The sequence below is a fragment of the Brachyistius frenatus genome, unplaced genomic scaffold (assembly GCF_029030835.1).
Source record: "Brachyistius frenatus isolate BFR_SWC_R1_liver_20210118 unplaced genomic scaffold, ASM2903083v1 Contig_172, whole genome shotgun sequence".
Lineage (NCBI taxonomy): Eukaryota > Metazoa > Chordata > Actinopteri > Embiotocidae > Brachyistius > Brachyistius frenatus.
In genome coordinates this window covers 22495-47090 of record NW_027210771.1, presented here as the reverse complement: position 1 = coordinate 47090, position 24596 = coordinate 22495, and the positions used below count along the sequence as shown (strand labels likewise).

Sequence of the window (24596 nt, the reverse complement as noted above, 5' to 3'; positions counted from 1 at the left end):
GGTTATCAGAGTTGCAGTCAGCTGGTTATCGGAGTTACAGTAACCTGGTTATCATATTTACAGTGACCTGGTTACCAGAGTTACAGTAACCTGGTTATTAGAGTTACAGTCAGCTGGTTATCAGAGTTACAGTCAGCTGGTTATCAGAGTTACAGTAACCTGGTTATCGGAGTTAGTCAGCTGGTTGTTAGAGTTACAGTAACCTGGTTATCAGAGTTACAGTCAGCTGGTTACCAGAGTTACAGTAACCTGGTTATCAGACTTGCATCCAATGCTTCATAACCATTTAAATAATTGTTCTGAATTAATAACACTTTATGAAGTAGTTTTAAGTTTTGGACAAAATCTCTTTCACATTTTTACATTTGAACACCATTTGTGCTACTTTTATTTGTTGTGATTTCATGCATTTATGTCAGTTAAATATAATAAATCTGTAAAAATAATCAAATATTCATGCAGAAAACTGAGTAAAGCTACAGTAGAAGAGTTAACTGTGTGCGTTCACTACATCAGACGACACAATGGAACCACAAACAGTCTTTTGTGTTGATGTTCATAAGTTTAAATACAATATATAAATATATTGAGACTCTTCCTGTAATAATGTAATAAATACTTGAGCTGATGTCTCTGTGTTAACCTTTAAACTGCTTCATTCAGCATGACAGATTAGGATTATTATTATTATTATAACAATAAAAATAATACTAATAATTATTCTCTGTGGACATCACTGAAGGAAATGTTTCGACCACAGGTGAGCAAATGTAACACACCTATATTCATGATAAAGTGTCACACCTGACCTGCAGGTGTCTGGGGAGGAGCTGGGACTTCACGAGGTGATGCACACCTCACCTGCTGACTTAATCATGACATACTACAGAGGACAACAACCAAACAACCACCACCAAAGAATGAAATGTTAAAAAGGTCTTTTCTTACTGAGGAATATTTATTAAAGTAGAATAAATGAATGATTCTCAGGGATGTGACACGTGGAGGATGCAGACTGAGAATATGGACCTGGTATCCAGCTGGAGCAGCTCGTCTTTGCTGTTGCACCACAAACTGAAGGATGATTTGTGTATCTGGAGGAGTTGTGTTTGTGTTTGTGTGTTTGTATCAATCCCGTTATTATAAATTAATATCTCAGCAACACCTGGCGGGAATCTCTTCAAACGCAACACAAACGTTCACCCAGACTCGAGATTAAACGGATCCTCCTACACGTCTGTCCCACTTTCGTTACTGTGTTATTGCAGGAACACGTCGAGGTATTTTCTTCAAATTTGATAAAACATTTTACTTGAAGCGTGAACATCGGAATGGACCTGAACTGTACACAAACAGAGATCGTAAACAGGACATGGTGTCCCACTGATGTCCTTAAAAACACCAGTGGACAAACTGCACTGAGGGACAAACTGCACTGGAGGACAAACTGTACTGAAGGACAAACTGCACTGAGGGACAAACTGCACTGGAGGACAAAGTGCAGCGTCCCCTTTGTCCTACTAAACTGATGTGGAACAGGAACAGGGTGTCCTCATGTTATTGGATGGTACAAGTTCATGTGTCAGTGTTATCAGAGGTTCAAGTCCGGCTCCATGTTTACCTTCTGTTCAAACAGCTGATCAAACTCTGAAACACTGAAACTCTGAAACATTCCGGCGCTGGTGTTGTATCTCCAGCACAGGCATGTCTCCATTGGCTGCGTTTTCATTTGTTTGTAACAACAAACAAAATAATATTACAACAACAACTGAACAACAACAGCGACTCGACAACGACGACTGAACAACAACAAGAATGACCACTCAACGACTCGACAACAACAATGACTAAAACAACAACTTTGCCTCGACAGCAACAACAACAACTCGACAAAGACGACTCAACAACAATGACTCGACAACAACAGCAATGACTAAGACTCAACAAATACAACAACGACGACTCAACAACAACAAGGACTCGACGACAACAACGACGTCTTGACAACAACGACATCTTGACAACAACGACTCAACAATAATGATTACTTAACAACAATCATGACTGAACAACAACAATAACGACCACTCAACAGCAACGATAATGACTGAACAACAATAATGATGACTCAACAACAACAACAATGACAGAACAACAACAACAATAACCTCCAGAGTGCGGTCTTTGCTGTGAAGCCTCTCATTAAGCTGCTCGCTGGAGTGGAACTGAAGGTCCTCACTCAGTTTGCCAGTAACACCGAGGTCACTGGACGCTCTGAATACACAACAGAGTCTCTGTGTCCATCACAGACCTCTAGCCATGTTGCTAGGATACATCCATGCAACGAGGACATGCCCCCAAAATCATCACACCACTGTAAAAGAACCCCTGAAGATCTTCTGAAGGCTCACAGCCACAGTTCATCTGATTCCAGCTGGAACCACCGATCAATACTCCTGATCAGAGAGGATCAGCATCACTAACGTCTGATTCATGATGGACATTTGCAGTTGTGGATGAATTTGTTGGTATCTCCTATTAAAAAAAAGAAAAACACAAAATCTCTGAAATAATTTCACAGTGATCAAAGTGATCAGATCATCAGTCTGTTTGTTATGAACTCAAACATCTCAGGAACACTGACGGCGTTTATTCAAATATGACACAAATATTCACTCGATCTCAAACTGAACTGATCCAAAGGTCAAAGGTCAATGTGAATTTACAGAAACACGTATGTTACTGAAGAATTGTTCATGAATCATATAAAAATCATTTATTCCAGATTAAATTAATCCAGAGATGGTTGTCTGTTCATCCACGAGTTCACTGAAAATATCTCATTAAGGTGAAGACGATTTATCAACATGTAAACAAACACAGACTAAAGACCTGATCTACCGGTCGGAACCGGTTCAGATCTACTGGTCGGACCCGGTCCAGGTCTACCAGTCGGACCCAGTCCAGGTCTACCAGTTGGACCCAGCTGATTTAATGACTCAGCTGAATTAAAGGGTGAGTTTTGATATTTTGAGCCTACCGAGCTCGATGGTTCCTCCGATCCCGATCAGGGAGGCGGCGCTGTGATAGAGAGGCAGAGAGATGTAGATCACTTCATCTTTAGAGGCTCCGAACGCCCAGAAACCTGCTGCTGCCTTCAAGCTCTGCATGTGAGTGATCACTGCTGCCTTCGGGAGACCTAGGAAAAAAATGTAAATTACATCTCAGTGGAAAATGAACATTTTATTCTGTTATGCTGTTAAAAACATTATGAGGACAGGGAAGTACGACACACATGCTGCCTAGAGGACTGTACAATGCGGTAACAGTACAACACAGTACAACAGTAACAGTACAACACAGTAACAGTACAACCAGAACCAGAACCTTCATCCATCAGAACCTTCATCCATCCGAACCATCATCTACCAGAACCTTCATCCACCAGAACCTTCATCCACCAGAACTTTCATCCATCAGAACATTCATCTATCAGTACCTTCATTCATCAGAACTTTCATCCAGCCAAATCTTCATCCACCAGAACCTTCATCCATCAGAACTATCATCTACCAGAACCTTCATCTACCAGAACCTTCATCCATCAGAACCATCATGTACCAGAACCTTCATACACCAGAACCTTCATCCAGCAGAACCTTTATCCACCAGAACCTTCATCCATCAGAACCTTCATCCACTAGAACCTTCATCCATCAGAACCATCATCTACCAGAACCTTCATCAATCAGAACCTTCATTCATCAGAACCATCATCCATCAGAACCTTCATCCATCAGAACCATCATCTACCAGAACCTTTATCCATCAGAACTTCCATCCATCAGAACATTCATCTATCAGAACCTTCATCCATCAGAACTTTCATCCACCAGAACCTTCATCTATCAGAACCCGGCTCATGTTATCTAAAATTACTGGATGTTTCTCTTAATATTTATTTTCAGAATATTTATAATTATTATTAACAATTAATAAGAAGAGACAATACGACTACAAACTGATGAATCAGGACTAATTCATATTAAAAAGTAGGAACAGATGTTTCAGTAAATCTGACTGTGCAACATGGTTTAAACTGCTCCGAACGGCCTGCAGGTGATGGAGACGGCTGATCTGATGGAACATCCAAAGGTTGTTTGACTCATTGAAACGACCAACACAAAGACTCAGGAACGTCCACAGAGCTCTGTGAAGACAAAGAAAGACTCAGGAACGTCCACAGAGCTCCGTGAAGACAACAGAAAGACTCATGAAGACAAGAGAAAGACTCAGGAACGTCCACAGAACTCTGTGAAGACGTGAGAAAGACTAAGGAACATCCACCCAGGTCCATAAAGACAAGCGAAAGACTCAGGGACGTCCACACAGCTCCATGAAGACGAGAGAAAGACTATGTCCAATATCCTCATGTCAAACACCTGCCGGTACCTCTGAGGGACGGAGGTCTGGAAGAAGACCTCACCTTCATCACATCTTCCACACCTGTAAACGGACCGGCTTTGGTTCCTACAACGTGTCCTTACTGATGAAGAACAGACAGCTGCGACTCACCAGTGGTTCCGGAGGTGAAGATGTACAGCGTGGCAGATTTGAGGGAGGTGGTTCTGCGTAGTTCTGCTGGTACCGGCCCGTCAGATGCAGTGTCCACTTTATCCAGCAGAGAGTTGACCTGCGTGTGCTCACACCGAGTCTTCATGGTCCACACCTGGATGTTGTCCTCCAGCAGAGGGCTCAGGATGCCGTCCAGACACTCCATTAGATCTGGAGGATGGTGACACAGTAGTGAGGACACTCAATACCAACCTGCAGTTGCATTTATTCTATTTAATTACCAAAATAAGCCCCAATACATTAGACATGAAGATATTAATACCTGCTGAGGAGAGACCTGCACCACCAAACCTACCAGATAAGATCTTCTGAGGTCACCTGTATTAATTATATCTAAAATAAAGATCTTCTGTTCCAACACTGAGGTCATCTTTATTAATAATATCCAACATAAAGATCTTCTGTTCCAACACTGAGGTCATCTTTATTAATAATATCCAACATAAAGATCTTCTGTTACAACACTGAGGTCATCTTTATTTATAATAACTAATATAAAGATATTCTGTTACAACACTGAGGTCATCTTTATTAATAATAACTAACAAAGATCTTCTGTTACAACACTGAGGTCATCTTAATTAATAATAACTAATATAAAGATCTTCTGTTACAACAGAGGTCATCTTTATTCTACTTTATACAGTTTATCAGTCCTGAACCTTTAATTATTATCATTTCTATAAACATCTTCAGACAGCAAGAAAACTATTTGATTTCCTTCTTCACCCTATTTCAGAGAGGATGACGATGGTGATGATGATAATGATGGTAATGATGGTGATTATGGTAGTGATGATGATGATGATGATGGTAGTGATGATGAAGATGTGATTATGGTGGTCATGATGATGATGATGATTATGATGGTCGTGAGATGATGATGATGGTAGTGATGATGGTGAAGATGGTGATTATGGTGGTGATGATGATGATGATGGTGAAGATGGTGATGGTTACTATGATGATGATAATGGTGGTAATAATGATGATGGTGGTGATAATGATGGCGATGATGATGATGGTGACGATGACGATGAAAGTGATCATGATGATGATGATAATGATGATGAGGTCAGACTTTGTGTTACTAAACATTTTAATTCATCCACTTCCAACACACATTTCAGAGAATGATTGTCCACATGAAGTTTGAATTTTAATATTGGAGCTGAAACAAATACGTCTTCTGAACGTGACGAATAAACATCAGAAGGTCATAATTGAATTAAAAATTATTTTGTTTTTGTTTATTTTCATGGTGACTCTGCAGAGGACAGTACATCCAGAAAGTATTCACAGCTCTTCACTTTTTCCACATTTTGTTATGTTACAGCTTTATTCCAAAATGGATTAAATTCACTTTTTTCCTCAAAATTCTAAACACCCCATAATGATAAAGTGAAAAAAGTTTGTTTAAATTTTTTGTAAATCTATTAAAAATAAAGAAGAAATATAACACGTACATAAGTATTCACAGCCTTTGTTGAAGCACCTTTGGAAGTAATTACAGCCTCAAGTCTTTTTGAGTATGATGCTACAAGCTTGGCACACCTATTCTTGGCCAGTTTCTCCCATTCTTCTTTGCAGAACCTTTCAAGCTCCGTCGGGTTGGATGGGGAGTGTCGGTGCACAGCCATTTTCAGATCTCCAGAGATGTTCAAGTCTGGGCTCTGGTTGGGATACTAAGGACATTCACAGAGTTGTCCCGAAGCCACTCCTTTGTTATCTTGGCTGTGTGCTTCGGGTCGTTGTCCTGTTGAACCTTCGCCCCAGTCTGAGGTCCAGAGCGCTCTGGAGAAGGTTTTCATCAAGGATGTCTCTACATTGCTGCATTCATCTTTCCCTCCATCCTGACTCGTCTCCCAGTTCCTGCCGCTGAAAAACATCCCCACAGCATGATGCTGCCACCACCATGCTTCACCGTAGAGATGGTATTGGTCAGGTGATGAGCGGTGCCTGGTTTCCTCCAGACATGACGCTTGGCATTCAGGCCAGAGTTCAATCTTTGTTTCATCAGACCAGAGAATTTAGTTTCTCATGGTCTGAGAGTCCTTCAGGTGCCTTTTGTCAAACTCCAGGTGGGCTGTCATGAGCCTTTTACTGAGGAGTGTCTTCCGTCTGGCCACTCTACCATACAGGCTGCTTGGTGGAGTGCTGCAGAGATAGTTGTCCTTCTGGAAGGTTCTCCTCTCTTCACAGAGCAACGCTGGAGCTCTGTCAGAGTGACCATCGGGTTCTTGGTCACCTCCCTGACTAAGGCCCTTCTCCCCCGATCGCTCAGTTTGGCCGGGCGGCCGACTCTATGAAGAGTCCTGGTGGTTCCAAACTTCTTCCATTTACAGATGATGGAGGCCACTGTGCTCATTGGGACCTTCAATGCTGCAGAAACGTTTCTGTACCCTTCCCCAGATCTGTGCCTCGATACAATCCTGTCTCGGAGGTCTACAGACAATTCTTTGGACTTCATGTCTTGGTTTGTGCTCTGACATGTCAACTGTTGGACCTTATATAGACGATGTGTGTCTTTCCAAATCATGTCCAATCAACTGAATTTACCAGGTGGACTCCAATCAAGTTGTAGAAACATCTCAAGGATGATCAGTGGAAACAGGATGCACCTGAGCTCAATTTTGAGTGTCATGGCAAAGGCTGTGAATACTTATGTACATGTGATTTTATTTTTTTATTTTTTTAATAGATTTGCAAAAATGTAAAAAAACAATTTTTCACGTTCTCATTATGGGGTATTGTGTGTAGAATTTTAAGGAAAAAAATTAATTTAATCCATTTTGGAATAAAGCTGTAGCATAACAAAATGTGGAAAAGTGAAGTGCTGTGAATACTTTCCGGATGCACTGTATCATAATAACAAGTATTTCACCATAAAGCAGCGGCTGTGACTTTGTAAAATATACACGCGTGTTTTCTGATTGTACGTTTCAAAAGACATGTTGTATGTTAGCTTCAGTACTCGGTCATACACTCAGTCATTCAGAGATCTGTGCTGAAAGCTGGAGCTGATAAAAAACATGCGTGTTCAGACCGTGCGGAGGAACATTGATTCTCCTTTTAAACCTTTTCAGCTCAGTCTCCTTTATTTTAACTCTAAAATAATTTTATATTCAACGACAGTCTGAAACTTTAAAATCCGATTTGTTCAATAATCCTGAAAAACAGTTTTTGTTCACAAACCCTTTTTTATTTTTTTATTTTTTTTTTAAATCTTACACGGCTAATATAAAAGATAAGCTCAGCTTTAGATCTAAATCATTGTCTGAAAACACTCGGGGCGAATTTTCTGAGGTCTCATCAGAGAGCTCGAAAAGGAGCGTTTCCACGGCGACAGTGCTCTCCATCTCCAGAGATAAATGATGATCTGTGCTTTTCTCCACAATATCATGAAAAAAAAACAAGTTCAATATTCAATCAGTAAATCCTTTAGGAGCAGTGTGTACATGAGGCCCCACATCCTGACTTGTGATTGGCTGTCCCTGTCCCGGAGGTCTCCGTGAGGACTGTGTCCCTGAACACATGGTGGTTGTTTGCTTGAGTAAATGATCTGTGCTGCCGTCACATGGTACAGCGTGATGAATCTTATTAAGTTCACAAACAGGACTCGTCCTCAGAAACACAGCTGCCAGCTGAACATGCTTCAACAACATCTCACATATTATGATGATGATGATGATTATTATAGAGGACATTAAAGTGATGCTGCAGCAGGATGATCAGTGTTTTCTGGACTTTAACCAGCTCTAAAGTTTTCACAGTTTTCTCAAAATACCAACAGCACATTAGCATTGAATACTAAATAAATCTATATTTATAAAAAAGAAACACATGACATTAAATATACGTGGTTGTATTTCATTTATTAATATTTGTATTTCTTTTGTTTGTCATTTTAAGTCTTCTGTAAGTGTTAAATATAAAGAGCAGCAGGCTAACGTTATCACAGCTAACATCTGGATGGAGTCAGGAGCAGCAGGCTAACGTTGGTTTAAAACATCTGTTTAGTGTTCAGACTGGATGTAAACATCAGATTCATTAATAATGTCTCCAGCAGGCTGAATTAAAGCCTCCATCAAATGTGCAATCATGATACAACCTAAATATGAGAACACTGCTGCATCCCATCATTGGCTGTCAAAATAAAAGCCCTCCCTTCAAGTTAAAAGCCCTTTAATGTTTCATACAGCCCAGACAAACATTTATTGTGAAATATTCACATTACTTTGATAGTTTAAAGTTGTACCTCTAATTAATTAAATGGATTTTATAATATTTCCTGGTATCTTTTATTAACTGCAGAAACTCAATGTAACTGAATGATGTGAAAACAGGAAGACTGTCTGTCTGTCAGTCATACCTTCAACAGTGAGATTTTTAATACAGCACGTTGTTAAATGTGGTTTAATGTTTAATGTTAGGCTCTTATGGTTCATGATAAGAGCCTGTTTGACATCTGAATAAATATTTGTATTGTTACATTCATGTTTAAATCTAAATTCTAGTTCTAGTTTCTACTCAACAGTTGAAAACGTGAAATGATTTGATATTTGAAATTAAAGTTCAGTCTAATCAGCACAGGTGAGCTGCACAGGTGTGTGGGGGGTAAAGTAGTACCTCCCTGAAGCCTCGGAAGAGTAACGAGACCAGAGAGGTGAGCTGTGTACCGGAACCATGACTGCTGCTCACCGAGAGAATTCAAAAGTCTTCAATTATAATGATACCCTACTTTCTAGAAACATTTAAATAAATGATGAATTCATTGATGTTATATTATATAGATTCTGCGGTGTGAAGCAGACCCAGTGAGGTGAGCTACCAGAATCATGACAGCTGCTCATTGAGAATAAACTTGTTGATGACATCACACAGAACTATTGAATTAAATTCAACTTCAAAATAAAAGTCAATTATCATGATCATTTCTGGAAACATTAACATGAAATACTATAGATTAATTAAAGCTATATTCTCTTGTATTGGTCGGTGTAAGTAGACCAGAGTGAGGGAAGCTGCGTACCTGACCCGACGATGAGGGTTCTGGCTCCGCAGGACTCCACGCAGTGCAGCAGGGACCGGGACTTGATGTTGGTGTTGAGGAACGCCACCGAGCAGCCCACCTTCGTCAACCCGAACCAGACGCTCACGAAGTCGGGCTCGTTGTTCATGAGCAGCGCCACACAGTCTCCCTTCTGCAGCCCCACGTCCCGGAGGAAGACGTTGGCCAACCGGTTGCTGCGTCGGTCGATGTCCCGGTACGTGTGGACGGTTCCGTCGTAGATGACGAACGGCTTGTCGGGCTGCAGCTGCGCCTGCTGGACGAACCGGTCCAGGACCGAGCGCACGCGGGACGTCCACTTGAACACCTGTAGCTTGGAGCCGTAAGAGAGGACCCTCAGCATGAAGCCCACGTCCCCCCAGAAGTATGGGAACCAGAGTCTCTGCAGGACATGGAGGGCAAGGATACCTGCAGCCAGAGCGGAGACACATCCCAGAGACACCAGCATGTCTGCGGCCGGGACACAGCGCGAGGACACAGCGCGACAACGGACACCACCAAGGACCGGGAGGAGCTGTCCACTGCACACACGGCTGCATGCTGCTGATAATTAAAGTCAACCAGTTAAGTGACGTCAGATAAACACGATCCCACAAACGTCAAATCACAAAAATAAGAGTGGAGCGTGACGAAGGCTGCCTTCAAAATAAAAGGAGACACCCTGAGAGGTATGATGAAAACAGACATAAAAATGAAGTAATGACAGAATAGGAGAGATTAAAAAATTTTTTTTAGGGAACTGTTCCTGATTGATCTGATTTATTCAGATTTATCTGATTTATTCTGTGGATGTTTTATCCATCCATCCATCCATCCATCTTCTTTTTTTTTTTTTTTAATTTTTTTTAAATTTTATTCACTTTATTAATCCCCGAGGGGAAATTTCTTCTTCTTCCCCTTATCTGGGATCGGGTCGCGGTGGCAGCAGGCCGAGCAGGTTGACCCAGACTTCCCTCTCTCCTGCAACATCTTCCAGCTCATCCTGGAGGATCCCGAAGCGTTCCCAGGCCACCTGGGATATATAATCCCTCCAGATGTTCGGGGTCTTCCCCGAGGTCTCCTTCCAGGTGGGCGTGCTGTAAAACCTCCAGTGGGAGGGGCCAGGAGGATCCTGATCAGATGCTGAACCACCTCAGCTGACTCCTTTTGATGTGAAGGAATAGTGGCTCTACTCCGAGATCCCTCCTGATGTGATGTTTTATCTACAGATCCCAGAATCCAACTGTTACACAAATGAATCACATCAGAAATCACAGTTTAATAATACTGAGCAGATTATTAGACAGAATATCAATGTCACTGTCAAAACATACTGACCTTAACCATCTGTGGTCATTAGAAATAAAACTGTAACCTCAGAGAAGACTGATGAAGACAACATGTCTCCTCCACTGGGATGTAAACAGGACAAGTTTCAGTCATCGTCACGACAACACGATCACAGTCGGTACAAAATAAATAAAAAAATTATCTTTTTAGATAGTTGAGATTAAAGTAGTTTATATGTCCTGAAATTATGAAGTCATCTCACAGGGAGAGAAACTTCCACAGATATTACTGCTTTAAAAGCAACTTATTTTATTTTGAAAGTAAAACTCTCTTCATTTCCTGTATGACTTCCTGAGGGCACCTTGACACGTGAAGTGAACTCGTGACAGTTGAGATGAGGAGGGCTGGAGGAAGAGGCCCCTCTCATTTCAAACTTCAGACAACAAGGTGGCTGTTCTGGAAAAGAAAGAGAGTGTGTGTGTGTGTGGGGGGGCGGGGGGGGGATTTTGTTTGTTGTTGTTTGTTGTTGTTTGTGTTACACATTTGTTGTTTCTTAAGAACAAATATTTCAGGAGTAAAAATAAAAAGTGAAAGATGGAGGAGGATGAATGGAACTAGCTGTAAAATAAATAAATAAAGTTACAAAGTAAAATATGATTATTATATATTAGTCATATATATTAACAATAATAATAATAATATGTATTAATATTAATAATAATCCTATTAACTCACTGTGAATGTAAATATATACTCATAACTTACATAAATTGGATTTGGATAATTAATAATGTGATTATTTTCTGTATTTCTGTATTTATTATTTTCCTTCAACACAATAAACTTCTCACAAGATCAAACTCTTACCGTGGTTACTACGACCCCCCCACCCCCACCCACACCCCCACCCACACCCCCACCCACACACACACACTTAGTTATATTATTACTTGAGTCAAAGCCGTGTTAAATCTGGACAGTCTCCAGTCTCACTCCACAGAGAACCGTCTCACTCCACAGAGAACTGTTTCGCTGTCTCACTCCACAGAGGACCGTCTCACTCCACAGAGAACTGTCTCACTCAACAGAGAACTGTCTCACTCCACAGAGGACCGTCTCACTCCACAGAGAACTGTCTCACTCCACAGAGGACCGTCTCACTCCACAGAGTACTGTCTCACTCCACAGAGCACCGTCTACCTCCACAGAGGACCATCTCACTCCACAGAGGAATGTCTCACAGTCTCACTTCACAGAGGACTGTCTCACCCCACAGAAGACTGTCTCACTCCACAGAGGACCATCTCCCTCTGCAAAGGACTGTATCACCCCACAGAAGACTGTCTCACTGTCTCACTCCACAGAGGACCATCTCACTCCACAGAGGAATGTCTCACAGTCTCACTTCACAGAGGACTGTCTCACCCCACAGAAGACTGTCTCACTCCACAGAGGACCATCTCCCTCTGCAAAGGACTGTATCACCCCACAGAAGACTGTCTCACTGTCTCTCTCCACAGAGGACTGTCTCACTCCACAGAAGACCATCTCACTCCACAGAGAACTGTGTCACTCCACAGAGGAATGTCTCACCGTCTCACTCCACAGAGGACCATTGTCAGAGCAAAATGAAACATTACCTTATGTATTTAATAACCTATGTGCTATTATGATTGCCAGTAATTTTCCAGCTGACCTCCAGCCCTTCTACCAGTGTAGGAGGAGCTTAGCTGTCTAGTGAAGAGGGAAACATTCCATGTCACGGTGGAAGATGTCCTCCTGCTTTGTTTTCACTACATGTTTCCTATGAATGCGTGTCTGTATCTGTAAGTTCTGTCAGACTCCATGAAGGCTCTGTGTGCACGAGTCTGTCCCTTCACATGAAATAGATTGACTCTGTACTTCTTAATAATTCTTATTAATACTTAGTAATTCTTGGTGATCATCATCAGAATATTTCTTAATGATTCTTATTGATTCTTATATCAGCTCTTATATCATCTTGTTTTGTTACATTGACAAACGAGAGCTTGTTGTATCATTGTGAAACACATCATTTCCACAACAGTTTGGCGTCGGCAAGATGGACGTTTGATCCTGGACTCAGTTGGAGAACAGAAGCCGGCATCCAGAGAGGATTCCTCCCTGCGGGTCAGACGCCGTCCTCAGACGGAGTCCTGGTCTTCACTCTATCCTGGAATTTGAGGAAAAGAACCAGTGAGAAGTGACTGATAGTGCTGTTATCAGGAATTACAGAGTTAATCAAGGTGTAAACCGGTAAAATCTCGCATAAGTACTTACAGACAGACGTGTCTTGATTATTATTGTGGTGTTTGAGAATTGATAGTGAATCCACAGAGCAAGTGGACCATTATATTCTGTATAAAAGAAAAGAAACTTCCGGCAGCGCTGCAGTGCAGACATGTTGTCTTCAGCTCTGCTTTGCGTTTTTTGTCCAATCTGCTAGTTTTAAAATATTGCTTCTAAGAGTTATTATCAAGCACAGGGGGAGAGAAACTTTTCTCGCTACCAACAGGATTTTGAATCATTTTTTCGTGTTGAGTGGAGCTGAGACGAGCCGGCTGACACTGAAGGAAACACAGAACCGGTACGCCGGATGGAATGTAAACGACTGCATGACAAGATGCATCACATACTTGAGAGGGAGCGATTCATCAGCTCGTAGCAGCCGACATACAAAACGAAGACAGATTTTTATAGTTGGAGCTTCCTGCCACAGATCTGGCTGACTGGACACGTCCTCATGTCTCTGGAGAAGCTGGGCCGGCTCCCAGGACTTATTCTGACTTTGTCCGAAACTCTGGGTTAGCAGCCAAGGCTGGTGCAGCTGTTTTATTTTTATTTTTTTATTGTACTCTATTAATCCCCGAGGGGAAATTCTTTCGCTACAGCAGCATCCTGAGGGGGAGCTGCATCAACAGGCTGCCACGACCGCGGCGCCAACTAATCTAAGGTGCATGTTTTTTGGGTGATGGGAGGAAGCCGGAGAAGCCGGAGAGAACCCACGCAAGCACAGGCAGAACATGCAAACTCCGCACAGAAAGGCCCAGGACCGGATTCGAACCCAGAACCTTTTTGCTGTGAGGCGACAATGCTAACCACTGCACCACCGTGCCGCCCTGGTGACACATCGTACCGGAGCGAGGCCCAAAACATCAACTCCAGTCAGGGCTCAGTGTGATGATGAGGAACAGCTCCAACGCTCCCTCCACCACTGGAACTCTTCCTGAACAACAGGGACGAGCCACTGACTCACAGTGAATGTGATAACACTAAGTATGTGGAAACTGGACATTACATTACCAGCAATAAGGCTCATCGAAGCAGGAAAAACAAATCGCTGCTGGTTGGAGAGCCAGAAGAGACATGGGTACAGTCACACAGGAAGCAGCAGTATTCTGATAGGGGGCGCCATAACCAAGCATGTTGAAATTGCTACGACCTAAAATCTGTGCTTGGATAATACAACTGTCGAGGAGTTAACGGAGCTACTCCCAGTTATCCTCTGGACTCGTCCAAGAAGTCTGAGGGTTCTGATCCACACAGGTTCTTCTGACATCCTGCGAAAGAGATGTGAAAGAGAAATGAATCATCCAGTCGACTCCTGATCCTGAATACGTGCTGACATCATCATGTCTCAGCTTGGGATACGTTTTATCGACAATTTGAACCCTTTCTGGAGCTGTGAACAGTGTTTCAACCTGATGGTGTTCATCTGAACTTCACTGGATCCAGACTCCTCGGCGCCGACCTACGTCGTGCCCTCGGAGTGCCTGACCAAAACAAGATAAGGGCAAAGGACAGCTTGATCTCTCCCCCCACGAAGCACCCACAGGACGGAGTAACAACCATGGCAGCACACACCACTCCTCCCCCCCATTCCCCTCTTACATGCACACAGCCTACACCCCTCCCTCCACCCATTACCTATCAAGGAGTTGGTTAAAATTGCAACACAGAAGCTCAATGAAATTTCGACCTTATCAGACACAAGAAACGGGAACATCACCCGCCCATCTTATGACAGAAAGGATTCAGATGCCACTTCTTCCAACATACCGGTGATTTTAAACAGCCAGTTGCACTCATCATAATCACAGACCATCTGGTACCTGTTTCAGTCATGTTCAGCCACAACCGGCCTCTTCTCCTGTCTCAGAGTCCCTGCAGTTGAAATGAGCTCCTTTCAATGTCACATCTTGATGTCAAGAAATCTTTTCTGGTTAATGATCTAATAATTAATACGAGTTTGAACTGTATATTTGAAACATGGCTGAACAACACTACTGGTGAAGCAGCACTGATAGAGGCTTCTCCTCCTAACTATGAATTCTATCAGTCAGTCAGACAAAACAAGAGAGGAGGAGGATCGCAGTCATCTTCACCACAGTTTGGGTGTAATGACATCGACCGAGGTGAATTTACATCATTTGAACATCTTGCTCTTGAGCTGAAAGGTAAATCAACAGTACTGATCATCACAGTTTATCGGCCACCAACGTACTCGGCATTATTTCTGCAGGAACTCTCAGAGTCGATCTCACCAGGTATCACCAGATATGACAGGTTCATTCTGAATGGAGACTTTAATATCCATGTAAATAACAAGAACGACCACAAAGCTACAGAGCTGATGAATTTACTTGACAGCTTTGAAGTGACCCAACATGTAAAGGAAGCCGCCCACCAGCAGGGTAAAACCCTGGACTTGGTGATAACAAGAGGGTTACACATGGATCATGTTTCAGTACCTCTGACCATCAGTGCATATTTGATGATGTGATTGTAACCACGCCAAAGACTAAAAGGGAGATTCTGGTTCAAAAGAGAGTCCTTGATGAAAGAGGACTGGCACTGTCCTTCAGAGACGAAGGCATTTCAATCAGAGCCAGTGTTGCTGCTTATCTTAACACAGATGAACTCCAAAAATCTTGTAACACAGATGCAACCATGGAAACATTCCCCTCCATCCCATGAACTGAGCTTTGTAAGACTGTCACTGGATGTAACTCCTCCACTTCCTGTATTGACCCGATACCAACAGCATTTTTTTAAGCAGGTATTCAACAGCATTTCAAGTCATGTCCTTCAGATTATAAACAGATCTCTTCAAAACGGCATTTTCCCAGATGCCTTAAAAAGCTGTTGTGAAACCGTTACTAAAGAAACTCAACCTCGATGTCAACGCGTTGACCAGCTACAGGCCAAATATCCAACCTTCCATTTATTAGTAAGATACTCGAAAAGATAGTTTCAGTGCAAATAAACTCAGAATATTTCGTAGATTCTTATATTGACTGTCTCATTCCAGAGGACTGTCTCACTCCACAGAGAACTCTCACTCCACAGAGGACTGTCTCACTGTCTCACTCCACAGAGGACCGCCTCACTCTCTCACTCCACAAAGGACCGTCTCACTCCACAGAGGACTGTCTCACTCCACAGAGGACTGTCTCACTCCACAAAGGGCACAAGAGACCTGCAGATCTCAGAGTCCCTCTTTTCTTTTTAAGAGTGGTTATAATAAGCTTTGTAATATGCCCGGCAACTAAGTACATCACAGGAAGTACACACACTGAAGGTTTTACATACGTGACTGTGTTCTGTAGGTCCATTCAGCCAAAGCATCTGATTGGTTAAAGACATAAAAAAATAGCCCGAAAACCTTTTACTGGTTTCTTTTTTTAATTTTAATTTGTATTTGTTTGGGAGGAAAAAGAGTCAAAATAAGTGCCGAAAACTCCCAAAACAGAATTTAAATTCAGGAAACCGTCACCTGGCTGCCATCATGGTGGACGTTGGACAGATGTCTCAGTCAGAGGACAGATGTCTCAGTCAGTCTGAAGTAAATCCACAGAAAATATAAAAAGTACATTAATGAAACAGGAAGTATAACCCTTCACTGTGTTTTAATCTCTTTAACCAACACAGGACATCTCCTGTCTTACTGCATACATACTGAGGGACAGACTGCGTTCTGTCTTACTGCATTCACGTTGAGGGACAGACCGCGTTCTGTCTTACTGCATTCATGCTGAGGGACAGACCGCGTCATCTCATGGACACAAACCAGCGCCTCTTCGGATGTCAAGAAGGACACCTGACCGTCCCCTCCAGCAGTCTGGGATCTTTTGTGTTGGTATATTTCTGTCCGAGTTATAATTTAACGTGGAAGTGAACCACTGACAGGCTTCTTGACAAAGTGTCTCACAGGTGTCTTGGAGACAGACACCTGACTGTTTCACCACACAGTCGAAGTTCTGGAGACTTTAACGTCCAACAAGCTCACAAACTGTCCAGAGACTCTTCTTCTGGTCTGTCCCGCAGGATTTTAGGAGAATTAAGCCACGCCTCCCGCTCTCTGACCATCGGTGCATCCAGGAGTTCGTCCTCCTTCTGTAACCAGGTTTTAAAACAAACGGTCGAAGGACAGAAAGGCTTTGGCCAGGTTTCAGTTCGGTTGTCTGTCCCATTAGTATTCACTGACCACTTAGAAAAGACAACACAGTATAAATCCAAAGAAGGTGTCCGCTCATCTTTAACATCAAAGATCGTCACAACAGGACGAGAGAAAGAAGAAAGGTGTAAAACCAGCATGTCTTTTTAAAATCTGTCTCTGACTCATGATGGTGAAGAACTTCAGTCACCAACAATCAGTCGCTCAGGTTTCTGGACATTTACAAAGATATTCTTCATATTTTATGTTCGTCCTTCTTCCAGAGATGAGACCAAACCATCCGGCTGGTTAAAGGGTTGTTCTGTCCAACTGGGACGTTTCAGTGGTAAACTGGGACGTTTTAGTAAACTGAGACGTTTCAGTGGTAAACTGGGATGTTTCAGTGGTAAACTGGGATGTTTCTGTGGTAAACTGGGACCAGCTAATTTTCTGTTTATGGAAGCCTATTTACACTGAGAAAAAAAATAGATCACATGTTAAGAATGGAAAACCACATTTGTCAGAATTATGAGACATGACCCTGTTTATAAGTTATGATAAAAGTGGATATAAAGACTTACTGAGGCAAAATACTCCGAATTAAACAGTGATGTAATAAATAAATAAAATTAATTGACTTAAAACATGATAGAAGTAAAATGTTTGACTCATTAATTCATAAATTCTGAGGTTTACTTCAGTCAACATTAGGACTAAACATAAAGTCAAATATGTGAGTATTTCTGTTTTTTTATCATTGCAAAACTATTCATCATTATTGGTCTTTGTTTAGCAGAAATGGATTTCCATACATTTGAAGTGACAGAAACAGAAGTGATTACCACCAAACACCAGCTGCTTCTTCATCGTGGGAGTAAAAGTTCCACTTTAACAATCCTCCTCTTCCTCAACTCTTTTTCTGATTTGCTCATTTTAAATGCAGCGGCGTCCTCCCTCGTCTCCGGGCCACATGTCTTCAAGGGGAGTCTGATCGTGTCTCACATGTTTCAGTCCAAGTCGAATTCACCAATCCAGAAATGTTCTGCGATCACAATGAGCACATTTCCTTCCCTTTGTAAAGACGTGGCTCCTGCTGATCTGTTCGATGACGTATTCAGTAATCAGCTGGATCCTACGCATCCGGTTCTGTTTAGAAAGTCACATCACAAAACCTCCTTCTGGTTTCCTTCAAAATCTTTTCTATTTTTCAGACACCTCGGATTCATTCACAAAAGTATCAAAGGACCTCAAAGATTCGTTCAAGGTCAAATAAAAGCATGGACAGTTCTTTGTTTCTGTCTTAAGGCTTTAAAGAAGGTGTTTGTTTTCCTTCTCGATGATTCCCAGAGACCAGAGCTGCCTCTCCTGTCCTCGTTTCTACAGTCTGTGATGGTCTGAGGAACAAGTGCTTCAGATGTCTCAACATGTGCTGCGTTTTGTCTCCCGTCCCGCGGCCGGGCCTCAGGACGTCCAGAGTCTTACGAAGTCTTCACCAGATCGTACACGTAAATGAGGAAGTCGTCGTCGAACTTGATGAAGTAGACAGAGGGCTTGGCCTCCACCTGGTGGATGACCATGCCTGTTCGTTTGCCGCCGTCCTCCTTGGCGTACTCCACCTGTTTCCCCACCAGGCTGTCCACTACCTCGCCGGGCTCCCGCTCCGCCGGGACACCGTCGTCTACGGAGACACAGTAGGACGGACGTTAGCACTGGCTGCTACGGACATGTCCTCTGCTCTATCGGGTCCGTACCGACAGACAGAATTAAAGCAGATGTTTGATGAAAGACACAAAATATACTATTTAACAAACAGTGTTCAGATCGCGTGTTGGGGAGTAACACAAAGTAAATGTGGCCACAGTTACAATAAAAAATATGTAATTAAATTACAGTTATAGTCAGAGATCATAAAATATATATACTTTGTAAAATGTTCATATTTAGAATAAAAAAGTATTCTGTTGCTTTGCATCTTCTCGCTGCGCAGGACGCGTCGCTCTACGTACAGACATCTTCATCCTGGTTTCTGATTGGTTCTCTTGTCTGAATTCGCTCCGCCTCTCGTCTGCCAATCAAAACAGCGCATGCAGCTCTGAACAACCACGTCCTCGAATAATACCAAAGTAAATTCAAAAATATGAAAAGTTATTTTCTTTAAAAATAAAACTCAATTTAAGGTGTTCTGAAGAAGTCTGAATTAAAGTTAAAGTTCTGCTGCAAAATTCACACAAACTAGTTACCATCTGTGAGAAAAATAATCAAGTAATCAAATGCAATAAGTTAATCTAACTTATTACATTTGATTACATGTGATGTGTTGAAGTGATTGAAACAGTTCCATTTCTAACAGTAGTAACCTCCAAGCTATCACATCATAAAACTCTCCGTTCAAAAGAAATGAAGAACTAACTGGAGTCGGCCATGACACGCAGGTCTCCCTCCTTGTAGTCGTCCAGCAGCTGGTACATGTAGAGGACCGGGTCCTTCTCGTAGGTGATGTAGAACCAGGTGGTCATGATGGGGGCCCGGGCCAGAACCATCCCCCTCCACTCCTCCTTCGGACCCTCCTCCGTCTCAAACATGTGCTCCACCGCCTTCCCGATCATGGTGTCCGCCAGATGGACGTCCGCCAGACGGGACTTCGCTGCGGAGGAAACGCTTCAGTTCACGTCACTTTGCTGTGTCAGCATTAGCTAAATGTTAGCAGGTTAGCAGCCACAAATAAAATGACTAGAAAACAAAGTAGAAGAGAGTTCTTGTTTCACCTGAAAGAAGAAGATCTGAATTAAGAGGTTTAGGTTTCAGCTGTCTGTGCTAACTGCTCCTCTAAGTATGCTAACCGTAGACGTGAACGCCTCACAAACGTAAATGTTATTAGTATACAAACATTAACATGTTACGCTATGCTAAATGTTAGTGTTAATTTATAAATAAACTAAACCTTGACAAGTAACTAACCTGCAACATGTTAGCGAGTTGTTAGCTTATACTATGATACATACATGTGTAAAACATTAGCATGTCATGCTGCCATGTTTAAAGGGATGGCGGTGGTACCAACATGAACATATAATAAACTGAATACTAGCTGAGGACTCACCTCGGCGGTCCGGCAGCACCTCCAGGCCCTGAACCCTCTCATCCTGATGGAGCTCCAGACCATAAACACAGTCAAAGCCATCGTACTTGATCAGGTAGAGAGACGGGTTGACGGGCACCTGGACAATCAGGATGGACGGGAGGACACAGGTTAAAAATGGAAAATATGAATCACAGAAAATATTTAAAATAAACAGTATTAGACAGAAAGCAGCAGGAAGCTGCAGGTCATGAAGGGAAACGTTGCAGGAGACAGAAAGACTGATGACACGATTAATTAATGATGCTCGTATACGTCTAGAATGGATGTGTGTGTATGTGATTATATATATATGGGTGTATATGTAAATGTATAGATATATATGTGTTGGTGTATATGTATATATGTAAATATATAGATGTATGTGTTAGTGTGTATGTGTGTGCGTATATGTAAATATATAGATATATATGTGTTGGTGTGTTTGTGTGTATATGTAAATATATATGTGTTAGTGTGTATGTGTGTGTGTATATGTAAATATATAGATATATTTTTGTTAGTGTGTATGTGTGTGTGTATATGTAAATATATAGATATGTTTTTGTGTTAGTGTGTATGTGTGTGTGTATATGTAAATATATAGATGTTAGTGTGTATGTGTGTGTGTATATGTAAATATATATGTGTTAGTGTGTATGTGTGTGTGTATATGTAAATATATAGATATGTTTTTGTGTTAGTGTGTATGTGTGTGTGTATATGTAAATATATAGATATGTTTTTGTTAGTGTGTATGTGTGTGTGTATATGTAAATATATAGATATATTTTTGTTAGTGTGTATGTGTGTGTGTATATGTAAATATATAGATATGTTTTTGTGTTAGTGTGTATGTGTGTGTGTGTATATGTAAATATATAGATGTTTTTGTGTTAGTGTGTGTGTGTGTGTGTAAATATATAGATATGTTTTTGTGTTTGTGTGTGTGTGTGTGTGTGTGTGTGTGTGTGTGTGTGTGTGTGTGTGTGTGTGTGTGTGTGTGTGTGTGTGTGTGTGTGTGTGTGTGTGTGTGTGTGTGTGTGTGTGTGTGTGTGTGCTCCTGAGGTAAAGTGTGAGTGTGAACCCGTTGAGGATCAGTCCAGTTCCCCAGTACCAGACTGATGGACCAGAACATGAGTGCTGACTCAGATCAGTGCAGGTGTCCACAGACAGAGTGAGCCGTCATATGATTGGACAGTGGATCAACATGTGACAACAGGTTTGGTGTCAGCTGGAGTTGGTTGCCCCTGGTTACCTGGTCCAGCACAGTTCCTTTCCAGACCACATGTCCGGCTCCGTCCTTCCACACATGTTGGATCCTGCAGCCCACAATGTTGCGTCGAGGCTGGGTCAGAACTTTAGAGGTCGGGCCCAGACTGCTCTTATGTTTTCTATATGGAGACAGAGAAGAACCATCTGTACTTATATAGGATCTGTTAGACATCCTAAAGGGGAACCAGGGACAATGAGACACAATGATACATAAAGAGACACAAAGAGACACAATGATAGATAAAGAGACATAAAGAGACATAATGAGACACAAAGAGACACAATGAGACATATGTAAGACATAAAGAGACACAAAGAGACATACAGTGTCTTCACTCACTTGTGTGGATTTTTTTTCTTCATCATATTTACAGAAACAGCCGGAAACCCTGAAAACAGTCAGAAAACATTTAGTGAATACGAAGACAGAATCAGTGGTTCTGGTTATAGTCTCCATCAGATCCACAATGTTCTGGTTCTGGCCTACATCAGATCCACAGTGTTCTGGTTCTGATCAGTGAACTAAGTCTAGTAATAATCTATTATCTATACATACTATACACACATAATAATTATATGTATTTACACATAATAATCTATATGTATTTACACAAACATAATTATAGGTATTTACACGCCTAATAATCTGATCCCTGTTCCTGGTTGTGAACAGCAGGGGGCGTCAGAGTGCTGTCTGCTGAGACAGTGAAGGTGTCTGATGGCTTTGGACTCTACAGCCCCTCTGGGTGACAGTGGTGTGTTCTGCCCTGAACTCTGACTGCACGCTGCATTATTCAACCCGAGTCTCTTTTTAATCTGACGGAGGAGGACACAGTACATCAGTTTAGGTATTGGCCCAACAACCAGTCAGAGGCTGACTGCCCTGCTCACTGGCACCTTTCTCTGCCTTACTCTGAATATCTGACATATTTCTTTAGATATTATAACACTGAATCTTATATTTCAAAGTGAAACATGAAAACACATACAAACCAAACTGATGTGGTTTGTTGGTGGATGAACAGATCACAGTCAGTTCAGATGATGGTTCTGAAGGTTTAATGTCCTGAACATGACTGTTTCATTATTGATGGGTTGAGGCTGTGAGGAGGATATTATCTATTATCTATAACCTATTATCTATAATATATAATCTATTATCTATAACCTATTACCTGTTATCTATTATCTATAATATATAATCTATTATCTATAACCTATTATATGTTATCTATTATCTATAATATATAACCTATTATCTATAACCTATTAGCTGTTATTTTTTTATCTATAATATATGATCTATAATTTGTTATCTATAACCTATTATCTACACACCCACTGTAACCACACCCACAATAACCACACCTACTGTAACCACACCCACAATAACGAACACCTACTGTAACCACACCCACAATAACCACACCTACTAGAACCACACCTTCAGTCTGCACCTGCTGGGCCGGTTCTGTTCTGGTGTCAGTCTACACCATGTATGCTCGGCTGGTTCTGATCTGGTGTCAGTGGATCAGTGTGAACATCATCTAACTGACTGTATTGAAATAATATATAATAATGTATTATAACAGTCAGCCATGTTAATCTCTGTGTTTTATTATTTACAGGTCCAGATTGGGGTGGGGGTGGAGATGGGGGGACAGACAGACAGACAGTCAGACTGGGTCTCAGGTCTCCGGCTGTCTGCTGCCTCCCCCGCCCCTCCCCCTCGGCGGGAGATCACCACCAACAAAACGAACACTCAGTGTGTTTTCTCTTGTTTACCTGCAGGAAGACGGGCTCGCGAGTGGACAGGTGAGCGTCGGGTTCTGTCGGACCGTTTTTTATTTTTTAAAAGAGGAGGTTCGAGGCGCGTTCTGGCCTACAGCTGTCCGTCCACGGAACCAGTTCCGACTTCACAGGAACCACAGACACTCCACGAACATCTAGCCACCACTTGTTAAGCTGCACGCGACGAGACTACACCTGTCCGGTCCGGCCTTTCAAAATAAAAGCACGTGTGTCTGCGAGGAGACGATCGATAACAATCTTCGTAACAAAATAAATGAAACTTTATGAAAGAAGAGGAGGAAGCTGTGTCAGCTACTTCCTTTAAAGTTTAACAACAGGAATATCTACTGAAATCATCTGGTTTTCTCCATCCAGATAAGGAGAACGTTTTAAAACTGTTAGTTCAGTCTGTTACAGTGAAAATATAATGTTTAATGGTTTATAACCAGGTGTCTCCTCCCTCCCCCTGTCTCCTCCATCCACCTGTCTGCTCCTCCATCTGTCTCCTCCCTCCACCTGTGTCTCCTCCCTCCACCTGTCTTCTCCCTCCTCCTTTCTCCTCCCTCCACCTGTCTGCTCCTCCACCTGTGTCTCCTCCCTCCACCTGTCCACTCCTCCATCTTTCTCCTCCCTCCACCAGTCTCCTCCTGCTACCTGTGTCTCCTCCCTTCACCTGTCTCCTCCGTCCACCTGTCTCTTCCCTCCACCTGTCTCCACCTTCTCCAGGGAGGTAGAAAGTGCATGTACGGCTCGTTTTGTCACAGCTTAATGAGACAGAGACGCTGTAAAAACTTTTACTTTGGAAACACACGGTGTGTAAAAGATACTTTACAGTCATTCTATTGTATAAATTCTCCAAATGTAAATTCGTTTTGATTTTTAAAAAGGTATAAACCTTCTTTAATGTTTGTTAATTTACTGTGAGCCAACAGCCGTAAGTTATTAAAGGCTTTTTAAATGATTGTCCTCTGGAGTGCCTC

General features: G+C 42.0%; 2 protein-coding genes across 2 annotated transcripts in view; both read right to left on the bottom strand.

Annotated features, from left to right (window-relative positions):
* Positions 1 to 10260, bottom strand: part of slc27a6 (solute carrier family 27 member 6) — a 29600-nt gene extending 19340 nt beyond the window's left edge. Inside the window, exons 1-3 of the mRNA XM_069717297.1 lie at positions 9668 to 10260; positions 4576 to 4785; positions 3041 to 3199 (exon numbers count right to left, since the gene is read on the bottom strand). Of these exons, the coding sequence (XP_069573398.1) occupies positions 3041 to 3199; positions 4576 to 4785; positions 9668 to 10154 (856 nt within the window). The 5' untranslated portion in view covers positions 10155 to 10260. The remainder of the gene's footprint in view (positions 1 to 3040; positions 3200 to 4575; positions 4786 to 9667) is intronic.
* A 1626-nt stretch (positions 10261 to 11886) lies between these two features.
* On the bottom strand, positions 11887 to 23789 carry LOC138632068 (spindlin-Z-like). The gene is made up of 7 exons (XM_069717343.1): positions 23611 to 23789; positions 22166 to 22214; positions 21809 to 21944; positions 20533 to 20650; positions 19843 to 20076; positions 16326 to 19110; positions 11887 to 12523 (listed from the first exon to the last, which is right to left on the bottom strand). Exons 2-6 carry the CDS (start codon positions 22189 to 22191, stop codon positions 18911 to 18913), a joined length of 714 nt encoding a protein of 237 aa, XP_069573444.1. The 5' UTR covers positions 22192 to 22214; positions 23611 to 23789; the 3' UTR covers positions 11887 to 12523; positions 16326 to 18910.
* Positions 23790 to 24596: the final 807 nt, after the last annotated feature.